The sequence below is a fragment of the Cervus elaphus genome, chromosome 29, assembly GCF_910594005.1.
Source record: "Cervus elaphus chromosome 29, mCerEla1.1, whole genome shotgun sequence".
Classification (NCBI taxonomy): domain Eukaryota; kingdom Metazoa; phylum Chordata; class Mammalia; order Artiodactyla; family Cervidae; genus Cervus; species Cervus elaphus.
Window position 1 is genome coordinate 11,458,646 of NC_057843.1, and position 24,822 is coordinate 11,483,467.

The 24,822-nt window shown below is 37.6% G+C and overlaps 2 protein-coding genes and 1 pseudogene across 3 annotated transcripts; 1 reads left to right on the plus strand and 2 right to left on the minus strand.

The window, feature by feature from the left end:
• Window positions 1-1,934: 1,934 nt before the first annotated feature.
• PBK (PDZ binding kinase) lies at window positions 1,935-24,684 on the plus strand. Of its 2 annotated transcripts, XM_043891287.1 has the most exons (8): window positions 1,935-2,088; window positions 3,657-3,734; window positions 5,812-5,905; window positions 10,297-10,439; window positions 12,998-13,167; window positions 15,052-15,181; window positions 23,022-23,198; window positions 23,765-24,684. In XM_043891287.1, the coding sequence occupies exons 2-8, from the start codon at window positions 3,677-3,679 to the stop codon at window positions 23,962-23,964; spliced, it is 972 nt and encodes a 323-aa protein (XP_043747222.1). In that variant the 5' UTR covers window positions 1,935-2,088; window positions 3,657-3,676; the 3' UTR covers window positions 23,965-24,684. The 2 variants fall into 2 exon arrangements, with proteins under 2 accessions (XP_043747222.1, XP_043747223.1); XM_043891288.1 differs by lacking the exon at window positions 1,935-2,088 and having other exon boundaries at window positions 3,655-3,734.
• Window positions 4,840-5,680, minus strand: LOC122686057 (annotated as a pseudogene).
• Window positions 18,249-19,257, minus strand: LOC122686164 (glycine cleavage system H protein, mitochondrial-like). Its single transcript, XM_043891289.1, has one exon. The coding sequence runs from the start codon at window positions 19,255-19,257 to the stop codon at window positions 18,736-18,738; it is 522 nt and encodes a 173-aa protein (XP_043747224.1). The 3' UTR covers window positions 18,249-18,735.
• Window positions 24,685-24,822: the final 138 nt, after the last annotated feature.

Here is a 24,822-nt window from a genome sequence, read left to right on the forward strand (position 1 = left end):
TCAAAAAGCAGAGGCAATGAAAGGAGAAATTGAAGTTTATGCCATAAAAAGATGAGGATGCAAATGTTCCTTTGGGCATAACCAACCAAGAATCAAATACAGAGTTTGGGTCTCTTTTGCCTAAGCCAGGGAATCCAGGCCACTTATACTCTGGGAGAAATTACCCATTCAGGTTGGAAACTGTTTCTTATGACAAGTGACTGGGGTGCAAGATTCTGAGATTAATGATTACATTTCACAGGCAATAACATTAAGCTTGTGAAGTTCAGATGTTTCTTCTGATAATCTCTAGAGGTGCTTTTATAGTTACAAGATGGGGAACAGGATGGTTATAAGTCTTTACCCAAGGGCCTTCATTCCTGTGACTATTTTCTGCTTCATCTGACACCTGTGTCAATATCCTCATCTCCCCAGGGTTTCTTTGCACAGGCAGTGCTTAATTAAGACGCTGTCAGGCTCTGGCTTTGTTAGCCATAAGAATAGAAAACAGAGAGCTTGTAAAATTGTAGAACTTAATAAAAAGCATAGCAAATTATAGGTATTTTTAAAAAAGATGATGAGGTGTATATTATGCCTCCGCAAAAAATAGCAGAATGAAAGTAGAGGGAAGTACTTCCCAGGTGGCTTAAATCATAAAGAATCCACTTGCAAATGCAGGAGATGCAGATTGATCCCTGGGTTGGGAAGATCCCTTGAAGGAGGAAATGGCAACACACTGCAATATTCTTGCCTGGAACATCCCATGAACAGAGGAGCCTGGTGGGGTACAGTCCATGGGGTGGCAAAGAGTGGGACATGGCTGAGCAGCTGAACACACACACACACAGAAAGAGACCATCTCTGCTTAGGAGAGGGTGGCCAAAAATGGGAGGGCCCTGAAGGTGGAGACGTGTGTGTGTGTTTGTGTGTGTGTATAAGAGGGAAGAGGTTTTGAACGCGTTTATTAAAGAGGAACTCTAAATTAAGCATGAGTTCAAATCCTGACTCTACCGTTTATTGGCTCTGTGACTTTAGGAAAATTACTTAACCTCTCTGTGCCATTTGAGTTTCCTCATTTGCAAGAAATGGGCCTTGCAACTATAGTTACCTACATTATAGTCTCCTTTGTATTGTGTTGGTGTGTGTTTCTTTGGACACTTCCCTACCCTTCCCTCATCCCCCTCTGCCTAAGCTCCTCCTGAGCAGGAGGGGGCTCTGTGACTTAATCATCTTTGTGTCCCTTTTAGTGACTGCTATAGTATATCTTCTGCAGTGGGCATTCGATGCACATCCGGCACATAGTAGGTGCTCTCTGGGCTTTCCTGGTGGCTCAGACAGTAAAGAATCCGCCTGCAATGCGGAAGACCTGGGTTCGATCTCTGGGTTGGGAAGATCCCCTGGATAAGGGAAAGGCTACCCACTCCAGTATTCTGGCCTGGAGAATTCCATGGACTGTATAGTCCATGGGGTCGTAAAGAGTCGGACACGACTGAGCGACTTGCACTTTCACTGGAACTGAACGTAGTGATTACAAGAGGTAGCAAAATTTCTGAGTATGTTGCTACTCAAGACAAGTGCATTTTTAGTTATAGTGTTTCAAGGCCAAATCTGTAATAAAAATGACAAAAGAACCATCACACATTCTGGGCACAGCGTTCGCTAATTGGGAAAGGATTTCAGCCTAAATACAGGCATATATTTTCTTTTTAACTGAAGTTGTCCCTCTGAAAGGCTGACAGTGGCTGTAAAAGTCAGTTCGTCCTTTGCTGCGCTTCGCTACCTTTTATTTGGCTTCAAAGTATCCCTATTGGGTAGTAAGGTGAGATCGAGGAACAGAGTGAAAGGACTGAAAAAGAACAGGAACGGCGAATCCGGCTTGGTGTGTCCTTTGCGCCGCCCCGTAGTTCGCGATCGACGTAGGGGCGGTGCGTGCGCGATTTTTGAAAGCCTGGCGGGTTCCCTTTGGAACAACGGTAGCCGAGTCCGTGTGTTGGCTGGTCGGACCCCACCCCCTCACCCCTGGCGGCCGCGGAGTGTTGGGGGCCGCTCGGGACCAGTTTTCAAGACAGCCTTTCCCTGGACGTCTCGTCGTCCCACCTCGTGGCTCTGGTAAGGAGAGAGCTTTTAGGGGTCCTTCCGCGAGTGGGACTGGCCGGGGGTCCCGCGCCTTCGAGCCGCGGCCTCTTTGCTTTTTTGACAACTTGGGGCCTTAAAGGAAGGTGGAAGACGTTGGGAATATGGCGTTAAACTGGGAATTATCTTAAGAAGCATCTTGGAGACCCGAGTGCGCATCAGACTTACGGGGTAGGGTGGGGATTCGAAGAAAGAAATCGCTCTTTTCTCAAATCAGAGCTTGACACTCTGTACTTTTTACGGAAGCGCCTTAGGAGCCCGCCAGGCTCCTCTGTCCGTGGGATTCTTCAGGCAAGAATACTGGAGTTGGTTGCTGTTTTCTCCTCCAGGGGATTCTCCCGACCCAGGGATCGAACCTCCTGTATTGGCAGGCAGATTCTTTACCACTAATGCCACATGGGAAGCCCAGGTGCTCTTTATTAAGGGATATTAAATGGCTCAATGCAGCATTTAAGCAAAATGTTCTCTCTTCCTCCTAGTTTTTTATAGACAGTCCAGACGAGCTTACAGACAGGAACAGTTTGCTTTACAGTAAATCTAATACAAAACCAAACCTTTTTTCAAAAGAAAAGTAAATTTTTTTTAATAAAAAAGAATTTTTTAAGAAATATCTTACGAAAGAAAAAAAAAGCCTGGATTAACTTGCTTGTGTATGTACATTGTATTTTCATAGATAATTTTAAACGAATAGTTTATTGAGATGTAATTAACAAATCATGGAATTCACTCTTTTGAAAGTGTACAATTAAGTGGTTTTTGGAATGGAGTTGAATATATTAAACTACTACCTAAGTTTAGAACATTTTCATCACCCCAAAAAAGAAGGCATACACCCAGTAGCAGTCACTCCACATTCTCTCTTCCCTTCAGCCCACAGCAACTACTCATTTATTTTGTGCGTGGATTTGCCTCTTCTGGATATTGTGTGGAAAAACAATCATATATGTGGCCTCTTGTGTCTGCTTTCTTTCACTTGGCATAAGGTTTGCAAGATTCTTTCATGTTGTAGTATATATGAGTACTTCATTCCTTTTTATGACTAAATAATATTCCCTATGTAGAATATATACTCTGTTAAATAATATTTTATTGTGTGTAGTGTATGCCATATTTTCTTTATCCATTCATCATCTGATAGCTATTTCTGTTTCCTTTTTTTGACTGTTATGAATAATACTGCTTACAAAGCCAAGCTCTTAAAAGCATATAAAAAATCTGTTAATAATTACTCCTGGGAAGTGTGGGAGGGTGCTAGGTCATTTTTTCTTTTTTTAACCAAGTGCATATATTATTTTTTAAATAAAGACCTACGATCATTAATAGCATGACCTTGGGTATGTAATTTTACTTTTACTTTATCTTTCTACCTCTCTGGGTTTCAGTTTTCTCATTGTAAATATAATTGGACTAAACATTTGTTATGGTCTTTTTCAGTTCTCAAATTTTTTGTAAATGAGTGACAGTATTATAGGAATTTTTTCTTCATGAATGAAAGATGTATTCTTTATAACTGCAGTGTACCTTTCTATTTATTTTTATCATAGGACCTTAAGTGATTATTACAATGGAAGAAACCAGTAATTTCAAAACACCAAGCAGATTATCTGAAAAAAGGAAATCTGGTAAGATATAAAACCTTTCTTCATTGTTACTGATATCAGAAATGTCTTCATAGTATTATAGTTTAATCCCTTCATTGTTATCTATCACACAGGAACAATTTTAGTATAAGTCATCTTTATAATGTTGATCTTAAGAAATAAGACTTCTTTTATAGGTCAAAGTTTGGTCATCTGTGATCTAATTTTATTGACATTCTAGCAGAATTGTAGGTTTTCCCTGGTGAAGAAGCAACTTAACTTGAACCTCAAAGGAACTACTTTATCTTTCCCCCTCTATATATGGGAAGGGTATTTTCCAAGGCAATTCAGTAGACAGAGGGTAATCTGTCACTTCAATTTGACAAGACCTTTGAGCTTCCTTTTTTTGTGCTGCAGCCTGGAAAGTGTCTCTAAGCAGTAGGTTAGGGCAGTGATAGGACTCATCTCATTAATTTCTCTCCTTCCAGAGTTTATAGTCCTGCCCTGCCTATTGTCAAGTATGTGAAAACCATTATACTTTGTCAGATTTTCTAGTTGTTCATGGCAAAAGGGCAATCCAAGAGCAGTTAATTGTTCATGAGCAAAAGTAGGACTACTCTATCTCATCTCTTTTAATAACCTGATACTACTTTGTAATATAGATATGCTATAATTATGACTCTAATGATGATTCCTTTTAGGCTTTTCTCTTTTTTTTTTGTAGCCACAAAAGCAGACCCCACTATTCACACGCATGCACGCATTCCCGTGTGTGTGTGGTGGCTTTGGCTGCATGCTGTAGGGCAGGCATTAGCACACTTTTTGTAAATGGCAGATAGTAAATGGTTTAGGCTTTGTGGGTCATATAGGAACCCTTTTGGCATAGTGTTCTTCCTTTCTTCTTTCTTCCTTGCTTGCCTCCCTCCCTTCCTCCCTTCTTTCCTTGCTTTTTGCCTAAATTAGTCATTACTGTGATTGCTGAAAAATATTAATAAATTTATTTTCTTTGTGGTGCTTTGTATGTGTCTCTGTCTCCTGAAGTCCTGTTTACTGTCTCCAGAAGGCTCAGCTCCTGGAGAAGCTGAAGGTGTGTTTAGAAGGGTATGTGCCAGGAAGAGTTAGAGGTTTAGAGTCCAGACTAATGTTATCAAGTACACTGAATCTGTCTCTGTGTCCCTGTTCTGGCTCCAGAGGAATAAGACAGTCCCTGGTGAGACTGCTGCCATTCTGTGTGGTGTCTGTACCTTGGATTCTCTCACCTCCAGGATCTTGTCCCTAATTGTCTTTGTTCTAAGGCCGCCTGGGGTTCTTTTCTTTTCTGGACATGGAATCTAGTTCTTCTGTTTTGAAACCAGATTTGAATTCTTGACTCTGTAACCCTGGCTTCTTTAGCAAGTTGCTGTCTGGAATCCATTCCATGATAAGAGTTGTGCATAAATGCCTTGATGAGGGTGTGTAATTGAGAGGAGTGTAGCTGGTTTGACTCTGTCTGTCTTTTCTACTTTGAATCTGCTCTTCAGGGTGATCTTGGTGTTGGCTTGATTCGAACTCATCCTCAGGTTCTGATCTTTTCTGAAATTAGTTCTAGCTCTTTGATTCTGAAACCAAATCTGGATTCTAGGCTCTTCAGTGTTATTAAAGGCAAGTCTTCATTTGGTAACATAATCTGGATAAGGTTTTTGGTTAAAAGTGCTGATGAGGGTTTTCAATTGATCTGTGAATTTGGTATAGCTTCTCTCTATACTTTGTTGCCATGGTGTTGTCTGGAGAGTTGTCTTGGGCCATGTTGGAAGAGAGTCATGAAGTCTAAGGATTCAACCAAGGGATCTTTATTTTTTAACAACCCTTTTAAAATGTAAAAATCAATTCTTAGCTTATGGGTCATATAAAAACAGACTGTTTTGCTGACCCCTGTTTAAGTGTTACCGTAGAATAGAGCTCCAAAAGTAGATTTGGTCAAAGGGTATCCATTGAAAGTTAGGACACATAGTGTCAAGTTGCTTTGCAAGACTTTGCCAGTTAATTCTCTTAACAATGATTTGTTGAGAACGTTAGGGTGCATCTGTGGAGGTCTTTTCAAATACTAATTTTATCTTTTATTTCTCTTTCTGACATTTAGCATTACGTTTAACTCCATGTATAAATATTCCTGCCTCTCCATTTATGCAGAAGCTTGGCTTTGGTACTGGGGTAAATGTCTACCTTATGCAAAGGTGAGTATAAGATTTCACGTTAACATTTTTACATGGAACCATAGTTTTACTGTACTTAGAGACAAAAAGGAATGTGAAAATTCAAATATTTAGATCTGGGGTATGTTCATATTTTTGCCAGAGCTCTACCTGGTACATCTTTCTCCTAGCTTCCTCTTAATGGATTATTAAAGGAGAGGTAATTTGTCAATTTTCCTTGGCTTGTGTAGGAGGGGGAAATGACAGAGGAAAGGGATTCCTGTGTGATAATAACACAGGATTCTCAATAAGAAAACTTCAAAGAGGATACCAGTGTTGGGAGATACCAGTGACTATTAATCTCTTCTATCTGGAGAGTTGCCTTCTCAGGATATTCTCTTCTAAAGAAGTAAATATTTTTATTTTATTTATGTCATCATTGTTAAGTGAGAAGGGCAAATACCTGATTCTAAAGTAGGAAAATTGTATTATTAAAAGAAAAATGGAATACCAAAATAGATGCTAATAGCCAATAATATTACATATGACAACAAACACATTTTTACAGAGTTGTTTCTTTTATTCATTACTCTGTACCTAGTTTCATGTTTATGAAGTGGCGAACAGTTATGTACTATTTAGTGCTCCCTAGGAATTAGCCTGATTAGTCCAGGGCAGCATATCATTAGCTTCTCTAGGTTTATGTTGTTTCCAAATTGAAATACTTATTTGAATAAAAAGTTGGTGAATTGAGACTAGTATAGCGGTTATATATAAGTGGGTCTTCTTGAAGCGTCTTTGCAGCTTAAACACCCCCTTTTGTGTGTTTGTCTGCTGTTAGTTTTGTGAACTTCAATTTTTTTAATGTCTAAAACTCTTGTTTTAAGTTATTTTGAAAGAAAAACTTATCACAGTTTCGTGGCTAGTCTCATTTTTTTTCCTTAAAAAAGTTTCTTTAGAATGTGGAGTGTGTTGTTAACAAAGTTACACTGTATGTGACTTAATTAGAAAACTTCATTGGCAGTAGCAGTTCCCCCCTGACCCTCCCAGTCCTTCATGTGGCTCTGTTAGCTTGGGATTTTCCTTTAGTAGCCTAGAGATTTCCTTGGCGTCTCTGGTGAATTGGATCCTCTGTTTTTCTTATTTCGCTTCTTAGTATTTCTTGGTTTACATCTCATCTGGCTGAAGACATTTGTTAGTGCCCCATGAAAAGATGCACAGAAGATAACATTTTTGAGAATTTACTTTTCTAAAAATGTTTTCACTTTATACTTGTACTTGAGTGGCTTTTTTTGTTTTTCTAGGTCAGAATTCTCATTCAGAAGTATGTTTTCCTTAGGATTTTGAGAACATTGTTCAATTGCTGTTCTTGAGAATTCTGAAGCCTCTCTGACTGCTGAATTTTGATGTTTCTGTTCTATGTTGTCTTTTCGTCCTGCTCTCTTGGAACCTTCTATGGTCTTCTGTTTGTCACCACTGTTCTGAATTTCACAGTGACATGCATGGGTATGGGCCTCTTGGAACCTGAAAATTGCTATTGAATTTTTGAGAGGTTATTTTTTAAAATTAGTTTGTTGATCATTTTCACCTCTATTTTTCTGTTCTCTGTCTTGGAACTCCTATTATTTGGATGTGGGATTTACTGGCCCAATCTGAAAGGTTGTTTCTGAATCACACAAAGACGCTGGGGTTCTTGGCCTCCGGAGGAGAAGAATTCAATCTGGGGCCAGAGATGAGGCTGGATCGCTCAGAGCTTTTGTGTGATAAAGTTTTATTAAAGTATAAAGGATATAGAGAAAGCTTCTGACATAGACATCAGAAGTGGGGTAGAAAGAGTAGCCACTTGCTAGCCTTAGCACTGGAATTATATACTCTCCAATTAGTTATTACAGTGAATCAAAGGAATGTCTAGAGGTTGTAAAGACCTCACCAGACCTACTCCCATGATTTAACAGAATTAGCCAGAAGGTTTTTTCCAGAGACTGTTCTCAAGCAGGATACATTATTGCTATATAATCCTAAGGAATGTAGAGGGGAAAAAAAGTTTGTCCTTTCTTCCTCCTTGAGAATTCCAGACCCCTCTCTCCATGGGGACCCCTAGACTTCTTATCAACCTGCCTAGGAATTGACTGTCTCAAATCTTTGATCTACCTTTATTTTATTTTTGGTCTGTTTTTCTATTTTCTCTTTTTGTTCTATTAATATTTTCTCAGAAATTTTCCCAACTTCATTTTCTGATACTTCTATTTCGCTTTTCATTTTTGTCTATCTTGTTTTTAATTATTTTGTTTTAAATTATTATCTTGTTTTTAATTATTATCTTAAAAAGTTTTCCTTTTTAAGATGACATCCCATATCTTGTGGGGATGGTAGACATGTATATCTTGAACTGGATGTTGATAACACAGGTATGTTCATGTGTGAAAACTCACTGAGCACTTCAGGCACATTTGGTCATGAATTACTCTGTTCCTACATAGACCGCAGGTTCTCGCCTGTGTCAGTCTACCTCAGGCTAAATACCTTCTGCTTTTCCCCTTTCAAAGTCAAGTCTTTAGTCTTCAAACTGAAGTTTTTATTTCAGTGGTACCTGAGAGGGATCAAATTTGTATGTGTATGTTCATTTTAATTCAGAGTATATATTATTTACTGTTAAATTTGCACTGCTGGATTAAACCCAACATAGCTGTGATGTATTATTATTTTTTAATAAACTGATAGAATCATTTTGCTATTGTTTAGAATTTTTACATCTCTAAGTGAAATTGGCTTGTGATTTTTCTTTTTCTGTTGTCCCTGTTTGATTTTTGTTTTTTTAATTAAAGTTATGCTAGACTCATAGTCCCTTTTCATTCTATTCCCTGGAGTGGTTTGTATGAAATGGAGTGTTTCTTTATAGTTTAGTAAACTCAACTCTAAAATTATCTATGTTTTGTATTTCTTGTGGGAAGATTTTTAAACTCTTGATTATGTTTCTTCTTTCATCAGTTTTCTTAACTTTTTTAAAGAATTTGTCCATTTTACCTTTTTATTGGCTTAAACGTTTTAGTATTCACTTGAATATTTTTTAAATCTCTGCTGAATATGTCCCCATTTTTGTTGGCAGTATTGTTTGTGTCTCTTTCTGTTTTTTTCCTTGTGCAATCTCAACAGAAATTTGCCTGTTGTATTAGTATTTTCCATGAACCATCTTTTAACTTGGCAACATTTTATTCAGATTATGTAAATAATATCCTTTTCATTCTGTAACCTACAGGGTTAGGATAGGATATAGGTAGGTTAAGATATACGGAAAAGCTGAAGATGGACTTGCTTACTGAATTATAAATAATCAAGAGCTATGGGGTACCCCTTGAAACTTGAAAAATAAATCTTTATATTAAAAGAACATGGAAGAGGTTATTCCCAAATGCTATTATTGTTAACTAAAACTGGAGGTTTAAGAATAGTTTAAGTATACTTACACATGATAGATGTATATGAATTGAGAAATCTAATGGTCCTTTGAATACATGTTTTCTGATGTTAAAAAAAAGGACCTGCAGTCACAGAGCTGTGCTCATGAGGTAGTACAGAGCTAAACAGATTCTTGGTTCCATCTCGTTTTGTGTTCTTATGGTTGAACTTTCAATCTTTACCTTCTGAGGCTCTTTGACTTTTGTGCCCAAATGTTGCCTACACTGTGTTCTTTGTAATTGGCCATACTCATAAATGCCTACCTTATGGGGTGAACAGACCTTTCCCTGACTTCATTTTACCTGTTTGTTTATTTAGACCTCAAAAAATTTATACCTTACATGTTCTTAAACAGCTGCATCTTCCTAGAAAATAGACAGTTTACATTTTTTCCCTATTCATACGTTTATTATTTTCTCCTTAAACACATGTATATGGTGAGAAGTATATCAGATGAATTGGTTTGTCTGTTAGAGCCACAATATTTGTTTGTAAAAAACAGTCTGTTATTTGCATGATTACACAGGAGCCAAATGTATTTTGTACATGTCTTCTTTAAATTGTTTCTTAGACATTAATGTTTATTACTTTAACATTCTATAATTTATATCTGGTACATATAGTTAAATGCTTTTTAAGTAGTTGGTAGTTTGACATGATTGAATGAAAAAATTAGAAAATACTATAGAAATTTTGAAGTTTAAAATCTATAACATTTCATCTTTTTCCTTCTAGTTTTCTCTTTTTAACCCTTCCCTTCCAATATCAGACTTCTCTTGTAATCAGTAGATTCATCAGTTGTATGTATACAGTTAAAAAGGATGTATAACAGAAATGTTGATAGTCTAAAAATTTAAAAATTAAAAAAAAAACCTAAAATACTCAAGTCTTTTTCAAAATGTGAAAGTTCTTATTAGTCATTTGAACTGTATTATGTATTAATCTTTCTGTACATTTTTGGTTACTTATTTTTTAAGATCTCCAAGAGGTTTGTCTCATTCTCCTTGGGCTGTGAAAAAGATTAATCCTAGATGTAATGATGATTATCAGAGTATGTATCAAAAGAGACTAACTGATGAAGCTAAGATTTTGAAAAGCCTCAACCACCCAAACATTATAGGTAAGTTCACATTTACTTAATAACAGTTATCTGGTATAGTATCTTGTTTATCCAGAAATGGTTTACATATTTTAACTGCTTACACTAATTAAAAAATGAAGGGTGTGATGAAGTTTGGCAAGAATCAAATTAATGTAAACATTCTGAAATAAAAATTAGTGGGACTTCCCTGGTAATCTAGTGATTAGTTCTCTGTGTTTCAGCTGCTGGGGGGTGTCGGTTTGATTCCTGGTCAGGGACCTAAGATCCTATAAGCTGTGTGGCTTGGCCAGAAAAAAAAAAAAAATGTATATTTTTAGATGCAGCAAATTTGGAAAACTCAGCAGGGGCCACAGGACTGGAAAAGGTCAGTTTTCATTCCAATCCCAAAGAAAGGCAATGCCAAAGAATGCTCAAACTACCACACAATTGCACTTATCTCACATGCTAGCAAAGTGATGCTCAAAATTCTCCAGGCTTCAACAGTACGTGAACCATGAATTTCCAGAAATTCAAGCTGGATTTAGAAAAGGAGGAGGAACCAGAGATCAAATTGCCAACATCCGTTGGATCATTGAAAAAGGAAGAGAGTTCCAGAAAAATATCTATTTCTGCTTTATTGACTACGCCAGAGCCTTTGACTGTGTGGATCACAACAAACTGGAAAATTCTTGGAGATGGGAATACCAGACCACCTGACCTGCCTCCTGAGAAACCTGTATGCAGGTCAGGAAACAACAGTTAGAACTGGACATGGAACAACAGACTGGTTCCAAATTGGGAAAGGAGTATGTCAACGCTGTATATTGTCACCCTGCTTATTTAATTTATATGCAGAGTCAGTCAGTCAGTTCAGTCTCTCAGTCGTGTCTGACTCTTTGCGACCCCATGAATCACAGCACGCCAGGCCTCTCTGTCCATCACAAACTCCTGGAGTTTACTCAAACTCATGTCCATCGAGTCGGTGATGCCATTCAACCATCTCATCCTCTGTCATCCCTTTCTCCTCCTGCCCCCAATCCCTCCCAGCATCAGGGTCTTTTGCAATGAGTCAACTCTTCTCATGAGGTGGCCAAAGTACTGGGAGTTTCAGCTTCAGCATCAGTCCTTCCAATGAACACCCACGACTGATCTCCTTTAGGATGGACTGGTTGGATCTCCTTGCAGTCCAAGGGACTCTCAAGAGTCTTCTCCAACACCACAGTTCAAAAGCATCAATTTTTTGGCACTCAGCTTTCTTCACAGTCCAACTCTCACATCCATACATGACCACTGGAAAAACCATAGCCTTGACTAGATGGACCTTTCTTGGCAAAGTAATGTCTCTGCTTTTTAATATGCTGTCTAGGTTGCAAGCGTCTTTTAATTTCATGGCTGCAATCACCATCTGCAGTGATTTTGGAGCCCAAAAAATGAAGTCGGACACTGCTTCCACTGTTTCCTCATCTATTTCCCATGAAGTGATGGGACCAGATGCCATGATCTTAGTTTTCTGAATGTTGAGCTTTAAGCCAACTTTTTCACTCTCCTCTTTCACTTTCATCAAGAGGCTTTTCAGTTCCTCTTCACTTTCTGCCATAAGGGTGGTGTCATCTGCATATCTGAAGTTATTGATATTTCTCCCAGCAATCTTGATCCCAGTTTGTGCTTCATCCAGCCCAGCGTTTCTCATGATGTACTCTGCATATAAGTTAAATAAGCAGGGTGACAATATACAGCCTTGACGTACTCCTTTTCCTATTTGGAACCAGTCTGTTGTTCCATGTCCAGTTCTAACTGTTGCTTCCTGACCTGCATATAGGTTTCTCAAGAGGTGGGTCAGGTGGTCTGGTATTCCCATCTCTTTCAGAATTTTCCACAGTTTATTGTGATCCACACAGTCAAAGGCTTTGGCATAGTCAATGAAGCAGAAGTAGATGTTTTTCTGGAATTCTCTTCCTTTTTCAATGATCCAGTGGATGTTGGCAATTTGAATATGCCCCTGATGCTGGGAAAGATTGAAGGCAGGAGGAGAAGGGGACAACAGAGGATGAGATGGTTGGATGGCATCACTGACTCGATGGACATGAGTTTGAGTAAACTCTGGGAGTTGGTGATGGACAGGGAGGCCTGGAGTGCTGCAGTCCATGGGGTCGCAAAGACTTGGACATGACTGAGTGACTGAACTGAAGTATATATTTAAAACTTCATGGAATAGATATAGTCATTATGGTATGCATGAAAGTGAAAAGTGAAAGGGAAGTCGCTCAGTCGTGTCCGACTCTTCGCGACCCCATGGACTGCAGCCTACGAGGCTCCTCCGTCCATGGGATTTTCAAGGCAAGAGTACTGGAGTAGGGTGCCATTGCCTTCTCTGAGGAAGGCATAGAGTATTAAAAAATATTTCAATTTGTGATACTGTTGGCAAACACTGAAGGCATTTAAAATTAGATCTACTAAACAAGTTTTGTAAGCACTAGCTGTTTCATTTTGTATTTGACAGTGTTGATCTAGATCTGTTTTCAGTCACATTACTGTAAAAGAATTAAATACTTTTGTTGTTCCATACTCCAGTAAGAAAATGATGTGTTTTCTTTGAGGTTACCGTGCTTTCACTAAAGCTAGCGATGGCAGTCTGTGTCTTGCTATGGAATATGGAGGTGAAAAGTCTCTAAATGACTTAATAGAAGAACGAAATAAAGATAGCCGAGATCCTTTTCCAGCAGCCATAATTTTAAAAGTTGCTTTGAACATGGCAAGAGGGTTAAAGGTAACTATGCTATTATGTTTTGAATGAGTTTTGTGGAACCTAAAAAAATGAAATTATTTACAATGTTGTGTTTAATTTTTGCTGTACAGCAAAGTGACTCAGTTATATCTCCTTTTTCATATTCTTTTCCATTGTAGTTTATCACAGGATATTAAATTTAATTTCCTGTTCTTAACAGCAGGACATTGTTGTATGTCCATCCTATATATGGTAGTTTGCATTTGCTAATCCCAAACTCCCAATTTTTCCCTCTCTCACTCAGCCTCCCCCTTGTCAACCACAGCTCTGTTCTCTATATTTGTGAGTCTGTTTCTGCTTTGTAAATAAGTTCATTTGTGTGTTTTATATTCCACATATAAGTGATATCATATAGTACATGTCTTTCTGACTTAGTATGACTAAGTCCATCCATTTTGCTAGAAATGACATTGTTTCATTCTTTTTAATGGCTTAGTAATACTCCATTGTGTATGTGTATGTATACCACATTTTCTTTATCTATTCATCTATGATGGACAGATACTAATATACCTAGTTACAAGGTGAAAATTTTTTTTTCCAAGAGAGTGAGTTGCCTTAAATCTTTTTAGAATCTTTCATGCTGAAGAGTATACTGTTTTGACCAACAAAGTATTGTTAGAGGCCTTCACACTTTCACATGGCCTGAAATAACCCATGTCAGGAAGTTTTGCTTATAGAGATTACATGTTAGATTTAGTTAATTGGACTGTTGTTTAGTCATTATTCCTGGGGGTATATTCTAACCCTCTGCTGCTGTAAACAAGCCTTTCAAAGACTGCTTTTTGGGATATTAGACATTGTTTATATACATCTATAGGTCAAGTGAAAAAACCCTTTCAGGGTTATACAAATAAATTATTGTATCTTTGAGTTAGACATACTGTTAGAAATAAAAATTCTGTATCTTGAATAACTTAAGTAATCACGGCTCCAGAAAATTGTTGGGTGACTCAAAAAACAGATTATGTAATGTAGTGATGTCAAGAGTTGCATGTTGAGTTCAAATAAAGTTGATTCATGAAATGTGGAAATGGGAAAAGGCAGTATTTCTAAATATATATATGTATTTTTAAATATATATTTTAATATGCTATAGAAAAACCTATTTTAAATAGGTTGGATAAGCTAATAATTTTAATCATTTAAAAATTATTTTAAATGTGTGTATATAATAGATTTAATAAATTACATTATAAATATATTTGAGCATATTCAATTTAGGTTAACAGCATTTAAGTAAGCACAGTAAGTGTTCCAAGTTCAATACCAAGAATTGTTTCTGCATCTTTTGCAGGCCCAAGTCATGGAGTGTAGATGCCTAAATGATGATGAATGAAAAAATAACTGTTTTGTAGGATGTTTTTGATTATGGATGAATATTATCACTTGTCATTTCTAAGAAAGGGTTAAAGTATAGCCTTAGATTACATTACTGCTTCCTCTTCTCCTTGTGAAGTATGTGTAGCATTATCTCAATAATTTGTTTGCAGAAACTGTCATTGTGAAGGTTACAAAATTATTTCTAAAATAATTGTACATTTTGTAAAATTGTAGTACATTTTGAAATCTGCAGTATCAGTCTTTGATGTATAAGTATGTGAGGTTGGCTTGAAAATTAAAAGTTGGCTTATCTGTAAATAGACATCAATTTCCAAAGAATCTTTCAGATTTCTGGTGAGTATGGTAGACTAAGAGATGGCATGGGATGGTCCCTTCTCTAGCATCAAATAGTTTGAAATGGTAGACAGATGGAAGTCTGTATGTTAGGCAGGGAGTTCAGGTTGTTGTTTTTGTTTGAAAGTTATACACTTTTTTATTAGTTTGTATTTTTGCTCAGATGTTTTAAATTTTTCACTATTTTAGTATCTGCACCAAGATAAGAAACTGCTCCATGGAGATATAAAGTCTTCAAATGTTGTTATTAAAGGTGATTTTGAAACAATTAAAATCTGTGATGTAGGAGTCTCTCTTCCATTGGATGAAAATATGACTGGTAAGCAGAATTCTGTTTTAAACTGGTTTCTGTACAGTTTTTAAGTTTTTATTAATTACATATTTAAAAATAATAATTTCACATTCTTCAAAAATCAAAAACTATTAATAAAAAGTGTGTAATAAAAAATATCTCTTCTGTCTCTGTTCTACTCAGCCTCCAGCCCCTTCCCTTGCCACATATACAATATAAATTATTGGTTTCTCATTAGTATATATTTTAATTGAAGAAACATGGAGAAGTGTTTCTAACCTGGATTGGGATTTTAAGTGGTAAAAGATCTGGGAATAGAAAATAAAATTTTTATGTTTTATAAAGAAATTCATTTAGCATCAGCATAATGACAAGATTTGGGAAACTGCTAGAAAAAACTGGAATGGGAGTAGAAGAGGATTACTAACTAAGGCCAGTCTTCTGCGTTTTGCCCCTTGGCCCGCCCCACCTCATTCTTCTCTTTATTGTGAATACTAACCATTCTCTTCTTAGGGAATTTAAGGTATGTTCTTTCTTTCTTTTTTTTTTTTAATACATTCTTTTTCTAAAATATTCTTTTCCATTATGGCTTATCATAGGATATTGAATACAGTTTTCTGCAGTACAGTAGGACCTTGTTGTTTATCCATTCTATATATAAAAGTTTACATTTGCTAACCCCTATGTCCCACTCCATCCCTTCCCCAGCCCCCTCCCCCTTGGCAACCACTGGTGTGTCTTCTGTACCAATGATTCTGTTTCATCGGCAGGTACATTTGTCTCATATTTTAGATTCCACATATAAGTGATATCATATGGTATTTGTCTTTTTCTCTTACCTCACTTAGTGTGATAATCTCTAGTTGCGCCCATGTTGCTACAGATGGCGTTATTTCATTCTGTTTTATGACTGAGTAGTATTCCATTGCATATATATACCATGTCTTCTTACCCATTCATCTGTCAGTGGCCATTTCGGTTGTTTCCACATCATGGCTATTGTGAACGGTGCTGCTGTGAGCCTAGTGGTGCATGTGTCTCTTGAATTCTATTTTGGTCTGGATACATGACCAGGAGTGGGATTACTGCGTCATATTTTTAGTTTTCCTGAGAAACCCCCATATTGTTTTCCACAGTGACTGTACCAACTTACATTGCCACCAATAGTGTAGAGGGTTCCCTTTTTTTCACATCCTCTCTAGCATTTGTTATTTGTAGGCTTTTTAATAATGGCCACTCTGACCCGTGTGAAGGTGGTACCTCGTTGTAGCTTTGATTTTCATTTCTCTTAATAGTGATGTTGATCATCTTTCCACATGCCTGTTGGCCATGTGTATTTTTTATTTGGAGAAATGTTGGTCTGTTTAGATCTTCTGCCCGTTTTTCTATTGGGTTTGTTTTTGTTGTTGTTGAGTCATATGAGCTGTGTGTGTGTTTTGGAAATTAATCCCTTGTGAATTGCATTGTTTGCAAATATTTTCTTCCATTCTGTGGGTTGTCTTTTCATTTTGCTTATGATTTTTGCTGTGCAAAAGCTTATAAGTTTGATTAGTTCCCATTTGTTTATTTTTGTTTTTATTTTTATCACCTTGGGAGACTGACCTAAGAAAACATTGGTAGGATTTATGTCAGAGAACATTTTGCCTATGATCTCTTCTAAAGAGTTTATGGTGTCTTATGTTAAGTCTTTACGGCATTTTGAGTTTTGTGGATGGTGAGGGGGTATGTTGTAACTTCATAGGGCTGTACAACTTGCCTAGCACCACTTGTTGGAGAAACTGCAGGGAATTTAAGATATGTTCTTGATGAGGAACAGAGCCAGAAGCCTCAAAGAAAACCACTGCTTTCAACATATTGTTTAATAAATAACATTTAAATTTGCCTCTTTATATAAACAGAAATGGTGTGTGTGTGTGTGTTAGTCGCTCAGTCATGCCCGACTCTTTGTGACCCCATGGACCATAGCCTGACAGTCTCCTCTGTCCATGGGATTCTCCAGGCAAGAATACTGGAGTGGGTTGCTGTTCCTGTCTCCAAAATATAAGGTATAGGGGAGGCTAATACTGTTTATAACTTACGTACATCTTAATTTCCAGTTAAAGTCTACAAGTTGAATTGAAGGAAAACACCAAGATAAATAAATTGACCTCATAATGATGTCTGTAGTCAATAAAGGTAGAACTGGCATGAACCCTTAGGCCAAATAACTGGTACGAGGTTGTAACTTTAGCAAATAAAGGGAGAAATTGTCAAAAAGAATAAAAATAAGATTTTAGCCTAATTGTCTCAATCATTAATAGATCTAATAGAAAAACTAAGATGTAGAAGATCTAAGTAAATAATAAGTTCATTTTCTATGCATTAGAATATTTATTAAAATTGACCATCTACTGGTTAGGTTACAAAAGAAAACCTCAAGTTACAAAAGTAGGAATAGACTAAAGGTTAACATTCATTATCCTCAGAGCTATAAATACAGAAATTCATGTACAGTTGGAAATAAAAACTCAGTTTTTTCAGGAATTTAAAATATTTGTAAATAGTCCTTAGCTGAGAAGAAGTGAAATTCCAGTTACACACTATTTAGAGAATAATGAGAATGTAAGAGCAAATCAAAACCTATTTGATAAAACACTGTCATTATTTAACCTTTATGAAACTGAGTTTTCAGCTGAAAGTAGAAAAAAAAAAAAGAAACCCCAGAAGAAAAAAGCAGAAATGAATTAAAAATCTACAAATTTTGCAATATCCCAATATAATCTATGTTATTATAGAACATGTCAAAGAGAATATAGAGATTATCCTTGAGGATACATGTTCAAACACAGCCAGGAAAATTCTGTGAAAGTGTTGAGTAGGAATTTTCTTGATGAAATGTTAAGTATTATGAAACTGTAGTAAGTGACACTAATGCCAAACTAGACAGAAAATTTCAACATAAGAGTCAAAAGATAGTTCCCAAATATATGAGATTTGTTATAAAGGTGACATTTTTGTATTAGTGGGAAAAGAGGTAGTTAAGTTAGTAAATGATGGTATCTATTTTATTTTTTAAGAAGTTGAATATTATTAAATTGTTTATTCTCTTGCAAGGCTGTTGCTTCACTGTATAAAAATAGCACCAGCAAACACAGTATATTGCAAAATTAAGACAGTAATATTCTTCACTGGACACTATACAACTAACAAACTTTTCTCCACTGGCAGTTATTTCTAGTGGGAAGATCATTTTGACCCAAATCCAAGGATAGCTGTAAGCAAGTTACAATGTCATATAAGGTATAAGATAACCATGTTATCGTTGAATTACATAATTTTTATAATTAGTTTTATCAGAGATAATTTCAGGAATTCTGAATATTATAACTGGAGCCTAGCCTAAAAATCACAGGATGCTGTGGAAAAGATACACAGTGTTTATCTGAAGGCATTAGAAAGTTAAGGGGTATTTTCTTCAGGAAACATTGTTACAAGTAGTTTCTTTTGCTATAAGTTGCTTTTTAAATATCTATCCACCACTAATTTAAGACAACTATGCTAGATTAAGTTGTTTCAAAGTAGTTTATTTAGGGGTTCCATTTTCATTCCTCAATAGATTTTATGTATTTTTCATATGCTGCTTCACTCATTAGTTCATCTAGTTCTGAAGGGTTACTGAATGTCATCTTGATCAGCCAACCATCTTCATAACAAGACTTGTTGACAAGTCCTGGATTTTCTGCTAGAGCTGTATTAATTTCAGTTACTTCTCCTGACAGAGGGGAATAGAGTTCACTAGCAGCTTTCACACTTTCCAAAGCACCAAACTCCTCTTGTTTGTTCAACTTTGTCCCAACTTCAGGCAGACTACAGTACACAACATCTCCCAACGCTTCCTGTGCAAAATTGCTGATTCCCACTGTTCCAACACCATTTTCTGTTGTTACCCATTCGTGTTTTTCTGTGAATTTCCGCACCGACAGCAGAGCAGGGCCGGTGCGCAGCGCCCGGACGGCACCCGCCCGCAGTCCCCAGGGCCGCGGCGAGCAGGGCTCGCTGGGTGCAGAGATGGCGCGCAGGCTGCCGACCGCGGCCCGCACGCTCCGCACCGCTTGCAGCGCCATGTTCGCACGGGTGCGGAGGGTCTCCGGTATCTGTTTATTTTAGAGAAAGTTGTTTTCTGTTCTCACACTCTAATCTCTGTAGATTGAAAATTTTTTAAAAAGTAACAGAAAAAAATTGTTGGTAAATATTTCCTTAATGTTGGGCTTAAGAAGGACATGAGAGGCAGAAACCACTTTTTAAAAGAAGTCATGACTACTAAAAAAGTCATTAAAAAATTTCCCCATTCTAGTATGAGCAAGAGTTTAGGTTAACATACTGTCATGCACTGCATAGAAGTCATAATTGATCATTCAGGTTAAGATCAGTTTTGCTATGGTAACATAAACCCTCAAAAACCTCAGTACCTTAAAATAAGTGAGGCTTATTTTTCAAGCTGCATGTCCACTAGGCCTGTGTTCCATGTCATTCTCACATGAGGACCTAACACGCTAGGGTGTCTGTTGTATGGAATACTGCAGTCACTGTGCCCATCACTGTGTCCATCACTGTGCCCATCGCTGTGTCCATCGCTGTGTCCATCACTGCCCATCACTGTGTCCATCACTGTGCCCATCACTGTGTCCATCACTGTGTCCATCGCTGTGTCCACCACTGTTGTCCACCACTGTGTCCATCACTGTGGAAGGTAAAAAACTCTAGAACTGCACTGTCCACTGCAGTTTTTTTGGTTGTTGTTTAGTCACTCAGCTGTGTCCGACTCTTTGTGACCCTGTGGACTGTAGCCTGCCAGGCTCCTCTGTCCATGGGACTTCCCAAGTGAGAATACTGGAGTGGGTTGCCATTTCCTTCTCCAGGGGATCTTCCTGAACCAGGAATTGAACCCACATCTCCTGCATTGCAGGCTGAGTCTTTACTACTGAGGTACCAGGAAGCCTGTCTACTACAGTAGCCACTAGCTATGTATGGCTATTTAAATTAATTAATAAATTAAAAATTCTTTAAATTCATTTTCTCAGCCACTTTAGCCACATTTCAAGTCCTCAGTAGCTATATGTGGTTAGTGACTACCATACAGGACAAAACAGATAAAGAACATTTTTATCATCACCAAAGTTCTGTTTACAGTGCCACCCTAGAAAGTCTTGCCCTGACAATGAAATGCCCCAGTTCAGAAATGACGTAAGTCACTTCTTTGACAAGTCACTGCCCTGAACTAGTCAAATGGCTTCACCCAGAACATGACAGGCCAGAAAGTGTGGTCCTCCTATGTGTCTAGAAGGTAGTCCTTCTGTGTACGTAGATGGTGGGGAATAGCAATAGGAATTACCACAGTGTGTAGCCTTTTCAGAGGGCAGTTTAGATATATGTATTTTCTCTGAAAAACAACCCTTAAAAATGTTTATGCCCTTCAGTCCTGTAATTCCATTCCCAAGAACACATTCTAAAAAAAAATTGGGCAGTATGGGTATTTTTTACATTAATCTGTTATATTAATTTCTGTAAAAGTCAGAAGCTAGGACTAGGCTTACAGAAGATTTGTAACAGAAGAATCAAAACCCATGCACCCTTGAAAACAAAGCATACTAAAAACAGCAAGAATCCTAGTAAACATGCTAACACCTTAGATTTTCACTGCCAGGCAGCATCAGTCCTGTACGGCTGTGAACCCTGTGTTTGTGCTTCCTTGAAGGTAACTATGATGGCATTTACTGTCAATAAATAAAAAGCTAAATTAAAAATTCGCCTGTCACTTAAATGTGGAGTCTTCCCCAGTGACTCAGTGGTAAAGAATCCGCCTGCCAATGCAGGAGACACAGGAGACACGAGTTCAGTCCCTGGGTTTGGAAGGTCCCCTGAAGAAGGAGATGGCAACCCATTCCAGTATTCTTGCCTGTAGATTGGTGGGCTACAGTCCATGGGGTCACAAAGAGTCGACAGGACTGAGCAACTGAGCATACACTTAGGAAATCTAAAAAATAAACAAGTGAATATCACAAAAAAGAAATAGATGTGGAGAACAAACTGGTGATTACTAGTGGGGAGAGGGAAGTAACAAGAAAAGGATAGGGAATTAAGAGACACACACTACTGTGTATGAAATAAATAAGCTACAAGGATACATTGCTATTGTTGTTCAGTCGGTAAGTCATGTCTGACTCTGCTACCCCGTGGACCGCAGCACACCAGGCTCCGCTGTCCTTCACTGTCTCCTGGAGTTTGCTCAAATTCATGTCCATTGAGTCGGTGGTGCTATTTATCCATCTCATCCCCTGCTGCCCCCTTGTCCTTTTGCCTTCAGTCTTTTCCTGATGAAAAGTCCATATGTTAATGATGGTAATTTCTGGGTTGATTATTTACCAAATATTTTTAATAGTATGTATAGTCGGGTACTGTGCTAGGCACTATATAGAGGAAAAAAGGACACAGTCCTTCCCCTTTAAGGATTCCTAATCTAGATGGAAGGTACCTCAGCAGCCACCTTGTTATCAGATGACTGTTGCAGGTATGGCAGTGCTTAAGTTCAGGTAACGCTTATTTTACTTAATAATGTTGCCAAAGTGTATAGTGATGCTGGCGATTCAGATGTGCCAAAGAAAAGCCATAAAGTGCTTCCTTTAGGTGAAAAGGTGAAAGCTCTAGACTTAATAAGGAAAGAAAAAAAAAAATTGGATGCTGAGTTTGCTGAGATCTGCTGCAACTTGTATCTGTGAAATTTTGAAGTAGGAAAAATATTCATACTAGTTTTGCTATTACACCTCAAACCTTAAAAGTTATGGCCACTGTGTGTTCTAAGTGCATGGTTAAGAAGAAGGCACACATTTGCACAGTAAGATAATTTTGATAGTGAATACATTCTCATAACTTTTATGAGAGTATATTGTAATTGTTCTATCTTATTATTTTTGTTGTTACTCTTACAGTGCCTAATTTATAAATTAAACTTTATTAAAGATGTGCATGTATAGGGAAAAAATACTATATATATATATATGGTTTCGTACTGTCCTTAGTTTCAGGCATCCGCTGGGGATCCAGAAATGTATCCCCCAGGGATAAATGAGAGGAGGGGGGCGCTACACCAAAAAGCATAAAATAATTGAATAAGTCGAACCAAAAGTCCGACCTTTTTATTGAACACCATAAGACTTCACTGAGAGCATTAAGACATTAAGTAAGTGAGAGATCATGATTATGGACTAATACTGTTAAGATGTTAATTCTTCCCAGATTGATCTAGTGATTCAGTCTAATCCCAGTTTCAGCTAGAAAGCTGGCCGTCTCATGACAATTGAGAAGTTGCCCCTGACATTTAAATGGAAACACGAGTGGACCTGTGTCATTCCTGGGCAGAGAAGCTTTAAAAGCCTCTGTGTAATTCCACCCGTTCCCTCTTTCCTGATCTAGCAATTCTAGACGCAGGGAAGTGGTCGTCTCTCAGCTGAGACAGCACAGTTTGAAAAAGGAAGAAACAGACAGAGAGTAGGTGATGTGCTCAGGGTCACAGAGCTCTCACAGGTCTTAGAACCCGGGTGAGGCAGTCTGGCTCAAGTCTGTGCTCCAGACATCCACAATCTACGTTTGTGCCCCATTCTAAGAGAATTGTTTCTCTACACCCTTCCTACTGACTAGCTTTTTGAATATTTAACAATCTGATAGAGAAAACCTCTTTTTACAAGGTTGAATGTATTTTCATGTTTACTGGCTATATTTATTAACCTTTAAACTGTTAGATAACTTGCCCACTTTTCTTTGGGTTGTTTGCCTTTCTTAGTGGTTTCTGGTGCTTGCCCTTTTGATCAGTTTCCCTGTATCTTGTTTTCAGTGACTGACCCCGAGGCCTGTTACATCGGCACTGAGCCTTGGAAACCTAAGGAAGCTCTGGAGGAGGATGGTATTATTACTGACAAGGCAGACATATTTGCCTTTGGTCTTACTCTGTGGGAAATGATGACTTTATCTATTCCACACATTAATCTTCCAGATGATGATGATGATGAAGGTATAACTACATGTTTTTAACATAAATCCCAATCTCTCAGTTTGAACTAAGGAATAATTTATAAATTGGGGCTTCCCTGGTAGCTCAGATGGTAAAAAATCCGCCTGCAGTGTGGGAGACCTGGGTTCTTCCCCTCCAGGGAAGATCCTCTGGAGAAGGGAATGGCTACCCATTCCAGTATTCTTACCTGGAGAATTCCATGAACAGAGGAGCCTGGTGGGCTAGTTCTTGGGGTTGCAGGGTCAGACACTGGTTTAACCTCATACAAATGAGATGTATATTGAGAAAAGGGAGATAAATTGAGAAAATCAGAGGAGCAAGAAGTTACCTTAAAAACCCCTCTTGCCTGAGACAATGATTAGAAAGCTTACCCTAGTAAGGGGGTTGGGGTTGCTAACCTTTAATTCCCTGACAATAATTAATCTACACCATGGCAGGACAGTTGAAGAGACTGTGTAAAATGAAAAGCATATTGGATGATGAATTATTTCAGGACAGTGAGCTTGAGTTGTTAAACTTTTCCATGATTTAAAGTGATTTTAATTGTTTAACTCCTTCATGAGCAGATAAAACTTTTGATGAAAGTGACTTTGATGATGATGCATACTATGCAGCTTTGGGAACTAGACCACCTATTAACATGGAGGAACTGGATGAAACGTACCAGAAAGTAATTGAGCTCTTCTCCGTATGCACTAATGAAAATCCTAAAGACCGTCCTTCTGCCGCGCGCATTGTTGAGGCTTTAGAAGTGGATGTCCTGTGATCACCTCATACCCATGACTGCTGGAGCCTCAAGTATGGCTCATGTATATAGCTATTCTGTTTACCATGATACATTTATGTAGTTATTATGACGATCCATAATTATTAGATGGAAGTGGCCTATTTTAGGACCATAGATAGCACCTTATTAACATTTGAACAACTGTTTGTTATAAAGGTAGTTCAAGTATGCTTATGTTAATAAGCATTTAAAATTGTAGAGGGTTTTCTATAAAGTTTAAGAAACTACTAAAAAATTTGAACTTGTTTATATAGATTTAAAATAGTGCTGTAAAACTGATGTCTAACATTAATTTGGGCTGAGTGACTTTTATTGATGATCTTTCTCAGATGTTCTCTATTTTAATGGATCTACTGAAATTAGCACTTTGTATATTACAAAATAAGTCTACATTTGCTTACCTCTTAAAACCTTTTGCTGGCCTTTCTTGGTTGATGTGCTTACTAAATAGGATCACTGAGACCCGAGACCTGGGATATGGCTCATAAGAGGAGTTCCCTGGGTATATCCAGACATTTTTGGTTAAGGCTTGTCTTGTTCCAGAGCTTTGGTTTTTGCTTTAATTTGTTGAATGCATTTTCTGTACTGGTATCTTTAATATTTTTATTTACTGATCTATATCTTAAGCATATCACAGTCTTGGTGTAAATAAAACTCTAATAGGACAATATAGAATAAAGGACATGTCAGTTACCCAAAGGTGTGCTATCCTATTTTGTACTCCATTGTATTCAGTGTTGTCATTAAACTTACTGAGTGAACGTTAGTAGGTTTTTTCCTCTTTCTTGGCCTTATGTTAATCTGTAAAATGAGAGTGATTTGAATCCTTATTTTCTA

Coding starts and splice junctions, on each gene's coding strand:
- PBK (XM_043891287.1), top strand. CDS start 3,677: ATGGAAGAAACCAGTAATTTCAAAACACCAAGCAGATTATCTGAAAAA. Junction 3,735..5,811: donor ATCTGAAAAAAGGAAATCTG/GTAAGATATAAA, acceptor TCTGACATTTAG/CATTACGTTTAACTCCATGT. Junction 13,168..15,051: donor ACATGGCAAGAGGGTTAAAG/GTAACTATGCTA, acceptor TCACTATTTTAG/TATCTGCACCAAGATAAGAA.
- LOC122686164 (XM_043891289.1), bottom strand. CDS start 19,257: ATGGCGCTGCAAGCGGTGCGGAGCGTGCGGGCCGCGGTCGGCAGCCTG.